Source organism: Cynoglossus semilaevis, chromosome 1 (assembly GCF_000523025.1).
Source record: "Cynoglossus semilaevis isolate Cse_v1.0 chromosome 1, Cse_v1.0, whole genome shotgun sequence".
In the NCBI taxonomy this organism is placed as follows: Eukaryota; Metazoa; Chordata; class Actinopteri; order Pleuronectiformes; family Cynoglossidae; genus Cynoglossus; species Cynoglossus semilaevis.
In genome coordinates, this window is record NC_024307.1 from 7,591,528 (window position 1) to 7,599,794 (window position 8,267).

The 8,267-nt window shown below is 40.1% G+C and overlaps 1 protein-coding gene across 3 annotated transcripts in view; it reads left to right on the forward strand.

Annotated features, from left to right (window-relative positions):
- The window catches only part of LOC103377665 (lysophospholipid acyltransferase 2), a 42,908-nt gene that overhangs the window by 13,173 nt on the left and 21,468 nt on the right, over positions 1-8,267 (forward strand). The window contains exon 2 of one of the 3 annotated variants that reach the window (XM_008308552.3): positions 6,084-6,229. The exons of 1 other annotated variant lie outside the window; for it this stretch is intronic. In XM_008308552.3, coding sequence (XP_008306774.1) covers positions 6,084-6,229 — 146 coding nt within the window. Of the gene's footprint in view, positions 1-6,083; positions 6,230-8,267 lie in introns of those variants that run through there. One more of the 3 variants, XM_017037469.2, reaches the window with a different exon arrangement.

The following is an 8,267-nucleotide window of genomic DNA, read 5'->3' on the forward strand; positions in this document are numbered from 1 at the left end:
AGTCTCACAAAAAGCACAATCCTGAGAAACTCACTGACTTATGACACAGTGTCAACTTCACTATGTGGACGATCAAGTCCATATTATTTGTAAGGCCAAAAGTCACAAAACACATTTTGGACCTATATGGACTTTTACATAAAATTAGAATTGAAGCTATCCTTTCAAAGAATACCTATGAAAAGGAATTAAATGAATATAAATGCAATCAAAGTTATCTTGAGTTTATATATGTTAACGATATATTAACAATACAAAGTTACGTTTTTATATAATATAATTATTTTTATATAATAAAAAAACAAATTAAATCACACAGTGAGCAAGTGTTTCGGATAAAAAAAACTCATGATGGGTGAGCATTTAATGGCCTTCCTAGTGAGACGATCACTGGTTAGATGGTTCAAATCCCCAATGACCTTATATGGAGTCTCTCCCTGTGTGAATGGATCCTTCTAGTATCCCCCAATGATCCAAAAATCATGTTAATTGTTCTCTCCTAATTGAAAATGGTAGTTTGAGGAAGTGCCCCGGGTTCTACCCACCCTCACTGGGATTGCCTCCCAGCCCTCTCCTGTAAAAGATGAAGCAATCTCAGATCGAGTCAATAAACGCTTGTTTATTCAAAACCTGTTCTACTACAGCCTCGCTTGAGCGTATAACGAGCAGCGGGTGGAGGTAGAAAGTTCAGCTGATAAAAGGCTCAGTCTGAGCTTTCACCACAAACCAAGCCTACCAACCACGTTATTGCCCGTTGCTCATTGTAGGTTGAAGTTCCTCTGTCACACCCATCCACTCAACGAGATGAAATTCATGCCTTACAAAGTGACATGAAACCCAGGGCTGATTTCACACCCTATTAGACACAGGCAGTTATAGACACAATTAGCAGTTCCTCAAGTTCAAACTCATTTGTCATCTCACTTGTAAAGTCGTTTGTGAAAGTGTGGTCATTTGGACAAGTGCAATAAGGTAAAGTGTGGGGGCAGAAGGACTTTAAAAGCTGTAGTTTCACATTACACACAGCTCATTTGTCATTGTCGCCGTACATATAATACACATGACTGAACGGTTATTTATACTCCTGGTATATTATTATACTGAACTACTGAACCGAACTCAGACTACCGGACAAATTGAATTAAATAACTATTATTTCCCATAATTATATGTGGCCTTACACTCTGGTTTGACTGCTAATCATGTAACGATATATATTCTTTGGTTTAAGGAGAATGTCTGAACAGTTGACTGTAAATGTCACTCCAGGTGTCATCCTCTTATGATTGACAAGATACTTGGTTTGTACTGTTTTCTTAAACACTGACTTAGACTTTCAGATTGTTGGCTAAATTGAAACTAAACTGACTGACTTTCAGATTGTTGGCTAAATTGAAAATAGTAGTCGATTTGCTTGCGACTGTAAGGTTTATTTTTGGGTGTATATATATATCTGGTAATTTTAACTTTACATTTCACCCAATCATTTCCAAGCCTTTCTGCCTGTTTCCTTAATCTGTGGAAATCGACCAGTGTTCTGAAATGGTAGACTCCCAGACTGTGGTCATCAGCTTTTTGTGGTCAGGCGCCTACTGCTCAGTCGTTACATTTCTAAGAAGTTGGGATTCAGAACACTGCGTCACAGATTTCAGGTTTCAGAGCTATGACTGGAGTATTTTGCTCAGAAACTTTCTTCAAGATGAGTGAGAGTTGACAAAAGAGAACAAGCCTAAGTTTTATAGAACTCCCATTCATTCCATTTCAAATCCCACTGTAAAGAATGTGGTACCTTTTGGCTCAGTGCTGTGTTTTCTTTGTAGGCATGTACATAATTAGGCCCAGGAAAAGTCGCCCTGTCAGAGCTCCTCGCTCTAACAGTCTGTTGTTAGTGGCTATTTTTGCATCTGTGAGCACCATTGATGAATCAGTGACTCGACTGAATGTGGGATGTTTGCTGGTTCGCAGTCTGTCATTTTGGTCATGGGGATAAATGTCCCATTGAGCAACACCATGATTTACAGAGGAAACCGATAAAAGTTTAAAAAGATGACGATTTAGTGCCTTTAACTTACTTAGCAGTTCACTGAAGGATCACAGTAGAGTTGTGTGAGTCATAAGTGAATCATGCTAACGTCTGTCAGTGTAAGTAGGTCCAACCTTTACTTAACTGGGCAGGGCTGTTTGTCTTTTGGCATAAATCAACAGATACTAAGATTTATCCAGCGGTTGTTCTGGACATGTTTCTGCTCAGACATGTGAAGGAGACAGCAGAGGAATTTGTCGTTTTACCTGTCGTCTTCCAAATACACTATAAAAATAAATAACACTGATCTCTTTAGACCGTTTTACCTTTCTGTGTGTGGGTATTTGCTCAGGCAGTTTGCAGATGTAAGTGAATACCGTACAAGCACATTAGTAGTCTGAAAGAGGTAGTTAACCTGCTTGCTAACAGCAAACGGCTTACTTACGTTACATTAACAGTACCTACAGCAGTCTGACTTCATCTGGCTGTAACACTGAGGTTAGGATTTTTTTTTTACCCCAAACTCTGTCTGATACCAAGTGCAGACCAAACGTCGTGGCATATTTAACTCACACAAACATGTTTGCGGAGGTGGGAGGATGACGGGTGTGCAGCGGAGTGGAGCGTTGGGTCCATGTGGTTCACAGCTCAATCATTAGGCTTTGGGAGCTGCCGTACATTTTCTTTTTACGTTTCTTCCTGTTTGGCCCACATCCTAGTTGGGCTGGGACACATGGTTGTGAACTGTACCTTTACTGCTGCATGGATGGACATGGATGTCTAGTCTTTATACTATTTCAAATGAGTGAAATTACATTACAAAACTGCGTTGATATGATAGTTATACAATCTAGAAGCAGAACTAAAAAAATCTCCTAGTATTGGAACCAGCTGTGGACTGACCTAATTAGAGCCGTCCACTTGTGATCTGATCGTCCGTGACCGTGAAGTTCATGCCAGGTAAGAAGAAGGCTTTGGTTTTACTCCTGGATTAGGTTCTGAGCCGTGGCGTCATGACAGTTCTGGATCTAATTTCTGCAAACTCCTTCTGATAACTTGTTGTGTCTACTCATCTATAGGACGTATTTTGTTTAACCTTTAATAACCAGGTAAAGACCTGTTGAGATCAAGACCTCCTTCACGGTGGTGACCTGGCCGAGAAAAGGCAGCAGCACACGTCATAAAAGCAGGTGGATAAACAATGAAAGTGAAAGTGAACTCCTCCTTGTCATTGTGACACAGCACACCACTGCACACAACGAAATCGCCAAAGTGAACAGTGGGCAGCTTTAAGCGCCCGTGGAGCAGTGTGTGGGAACGGTGCCATGCTCAGAGCACCTCAGTGGTAACTTGGCAGCTGGTGGACTCGAACCTGAAACCTCCTAGACCCAGGTCTGCTTTCTTAAGACACCACTGCCCCAATAATGGCAATGTCAGAACGGACTTAAAAAAATGTAAACGTGTGAGTAGATTGACAATATAAGATGAAAGAGTTATGTATTACAGTAGTAAAAATATGAGTATATATGTATATGTATTTACATTTATGCATTTAGCAGCAGCTTTTATCCAATGTATATCAGTATAAATGTATATATACTCTATATGCATATATGTATATATAGTTGAATATATATAAAGTATACACACACATATGTATACATATATATGTATGTATATATACATATTTATATATATATATATATATATTTATATATTCTATTTTTACAGGAGTTTCCTACGATACAAACGTCCGACATATGAACATTCGTAAATATGAACAACTGCTGAAATGTATATATACTCTATATGCATATATGTATATATAGTTGAATATATATAAAGTATACACACACATATGTATACATATATAAGGTGAATATATAGTGAATATAGTATACACACATATGTATACATATATGTGTGTGTATATATATGTAAATATACATATATATTCTATTTTTACAGCAGTTCCCTGCGATACAAACGTCCGACATACAAACATTCGTAAATATGAACAACTGCTGACTGATGTTAATAAATGTTCGTAAAATACTGTATTGCGTTCGTAAGTTCGTATTTTGAACCCCACGCCCTTTAGGACTAGTTCCCCTTTCTGCCGCATCCCACGCTGCGCCGCACCGCTCCATATGTGCATCTCCAACACTCATCTCACTCATCTGTGTGTGTATAATATTTTCTCCCCTGCTTAGAAAAAAAAAAATGTTAATATTGCGTGACAAATGTCGACATAATGCTGCGGATGATTTGGTACTACATCTGTTAGTGTGCTGACTTAAAGGGCCCACGTGCCTTTAAGCCTCTCCCTCTCCCTCCCCATTAATCATGTAGGTTCTATAGATAATGGATGGTGCTCATGGTGTCTCTGGCCTTCCGCTGGTTTCTGGCCAGATGGATCTGTTAACGTGACCTATATTTTGTGGTTGACCGTCGTGGCAGACATGCATCACTTATCATGACGTCAACAGAATAAAGGGGTTTTAAATGAGGGAACACAGTGTGGACTTTGCCTTTTAACATATTTGTTGTGATTCATATTTTTTCCAGCTTCTGTATGTTCCAGATCTAGGATTTTCATACTCTTATACGCTGTCACTGATCAGGTATTTCACAGGAGGTGGTTGGCTTTTGAGCTGGAATAACAGCTACTAAATTACAGTTTATTTTTTTGCTACAGTACAGCAACAACAGAAGTCTGACTACGGGCTTTCTCTTCGTACTTGTGTCTGAAAATGCCTCAGACACCATGAGGTGGTGATGAATAACATGATGCCTGCAACACCGCTCCACAGACATCACACGCACTCTCACACCATAGTGCAATAACCAGTGTGATGAGTGATAATAGGACGATGTGTGTGTGATGAGAGCGGTGCGATGGGCGTCGTGGAAGTTTCCTCCAAACCTAATCAAGCAGAAAGAATATCACGGTCCAGTTAAATCAACACGGAGGGAACATGCATGTGGTGCATGGTTCGGGTGAGTGGGGTTAAGTGTGAGTAATTAAACAAAGAGGTTTCCATTGTCCACTTTAAGGGATCACTCAGTGTCACCATTGTCTGCAGTAAAGCCTCAAAGCTGTGCCATTATGAGACATTAGCAGATGAAACCAAGTACACACACACATACAGTACTGTGTATGTATGTATGTATATATATATATATGTGTGTATTTATGTATATATGTGTGTATGTATCTATATGTATACACATATATTACAGTATATAAATATACATACAAATATGGAAAATGTGAGCGGCATGTATACACACACATATATACATATATGTATGTATATGCTGTATGTGTGTAAATATATATCTATATATACATATATGTATATATACACACATAATTATATATATGTGTGTGTGTATATATATATATATATATATTTTTTTTTTTTTTTTAAACAAAGCAGCTGTGGTGAAGCAGCTGTGGTGCCTGCAGTGTTTCCCGAACTTTTTTTCTGGGGACCCATATTTTAAAAGTTACAAACCCAAGTCAATAGACATTATTCATTCAGTCGTTATTCCTGGGAAACATGATGCGAGATGACCCAAGAAAAAAAAATCTCTGGCGACCCACCTGAGGGTCACGTCCCAGTCTTTGGTATACAGGATGATGAATTTATAAACATCCCTCGAATGTAACTTATAGACAGAGGCTGAAGTTTTGGTTGAACATTCCATATCTTCATTAAAACATCAGCCAGTGCTGAGACGTGACTGTGGTGCAGTGTCACTTATTCACACCGTTGGGGGGAGATTAAAGAATAACTGCAGATAAAACCTCCATGTTTGTGCAGCAGATATTTGGGAGCGGACCTGTTGTAATGTATTTACACTTCATTACACAGTGTTTTTTCAAGAGTGGCTCAGACCCAGTCTGTGGTTCACTCACTTGTTATTCCTCATCACTTATTCATCGGCCTTAATATCAGTCATTTGGCTCAGTACCAGCGTCCGAACAGCTCTAACAACAGTGTGTGTGTGTGTGTGTGTGTGTGTGTGTGTGTGTGTGTGTTCCTGTGTGCAGGTGAACTTCGTGGCCTGTCAGCTCTTCGCCCTGCTGATGGCCGTGTGGTTTCGGCTCTACCTCCACCCCAGTAAGACCAGTCCGTTCATCAGGCACGTGGTGGCCACCCTACTGGGCTTCTACTTGGCTCTCTTCTGCTTCGGCTGGTGAGTCACTCACATTTTTCCATGTCCTGCAGAGTTGTTGTTTTTTTTTTCATCAAATCATTGTACTCTGCTCTTTCCTTCCTTTCTTTTGTATAATTTTCCCCACAATATTATGATAATCAGGACCTTTTCCTGCAGACCACGGCCTCGTCCCAGTTTGATGCTGCTGCGCATACATTATCTCAGTGAATGTCTTTGGACAAAAATTCTAATATTCTCCTCAAGGATTTCTTTTTATTTTCTCGTAACGTTGCCAGCTTCACCTTGAATATTCTGGTACTTCCTGGCAAGCAGGAACTATTTAGAGGGGGAAAAAAACACACAGAGTTTATCTTTACACTAGTTCCTGCTTTCTGTAGTTGAAAGTGCACATGGTTTGTGGTACTGCCCCTAGCTCCTGGTACTAGTTCTACCAGTACTAGTTCTGTCAGTTTATTTATTTATTTATTTTTTTACTTTAGCACAATGGTTCTCAAAGGAGTGGGGCGAGGCAAAGCAAATGTTTTTTTTCTCAATTTTTTTATTTCTGCTGTAGTGAGTACACACTACTGATTTCTAATTGTATTTAGATGTAAAGAAGTTTTGTAGGAATTAAAGTGTTTGGTGAAACATTCAGCTGTTTTTTTGAAGCTGAAGTTCTTTAATGGGAGTTGGGTAGTTTTAACGTACACCATAGATTTAGCCGCACTGAACTGTGGCCCTGATCTTCCTCACACCATCGTTCATATGATGAGGTGAAAATTTTAAAGCAAAATCTCTAAACGTTCGTTCACGTTCTTCACCTATTAGTCATTTGACTTTTATTATATCGATTCTTATGCTCAGGATCAATGGGGTTTTCATGGTTTCCTGCAGTAAATGTTGTTTGTCGTTCTATATCTTCACAATCCAATTCTGTCAAATTATATTTAAACACACGATGATAACGAGTTGACTTCAGGTCCACCGCGTTTATCGTGTTTTCCCGTCTTCATCCTACGGCCTCGCTCGTCTTCCCGCTCCCTCGCCCTTCCTCACCTTGCCTTTTTGTCTCTTTGCTCTTGCTGGGGCAAATGGGTCGATCGGGTAGAAACTGATATCCAATTAGAAAGTTATTGCTCTTTAATAGACAGCCCACTGTACCCCTGGCCGAGTGCCAGTCTTAAAGTGCTGTCTGTGTGTGCGGGCGCGCACACACACATACACACACACACAGAGAACAGCAGACGTTCAGCTGGCAGAGAGCTGATCAGATGAATAGTGCCTGGTTGTGTGGTATTAGATGACGAGCAGCCAGGTGAGTACTCCTCATCTGATCACCTGGTGGACGACGCTTCACGTGGATCAGTGGGATGATGTCATCGTTGTGGCTGGCTGGTCCAAATCCATGTTTCAGATATCTGTTATTATTGTTTGGTTGTTGTTATCATTACTGTCTGTGCGTTATTGACTTTATACTGTAATCATATACAGAAACTGTCACTTAATCCAGTTTTTGGAGTACGGAGTAAAAATACAGTCCACAGTTTCTACTTTTATGAATTGACCAATGAAACACATGTACAAACATCTTCTCAAATTGAAATTCTATGCACAATGTTGACATTCTGGCTCAGGGTCCTCCAGGGTCTGCATCTCAGCTGTTATAAAGGTCAAATCTTAAATATGACCCAGAAATAGCGTTGGTTTTTTTTAATGGTCTGAATTCCCCTCAGGTTTTTCAGACTTGAACACAGATGCTTGATAATTCCCTAAAACACACAAGTTAAAGGTTGGACTCTCCCTCGGTGTGTGAACTGTAAACATGGTTTTCGCGTCTCTTTTCGCATTTCTTTCTCGTTTATGTTTCGTATTTCGACCTTTCTTCAGATTTAATTTCCTCCATCCTCCTCTCCTCTCCTCGGCTCCAGGCCAAACCTTGATGCCCTTGTCCTCTTTGCTGATGCCACACTGCTAACACTGTGTGACGTCTCTCATCTCCTGAAGGCTGTCGCTGGTGTCATCACACACTGTGCCTTTCAGAGACCCATCTGGTAGCTGCTGCTGCTGCTGCTGCTGC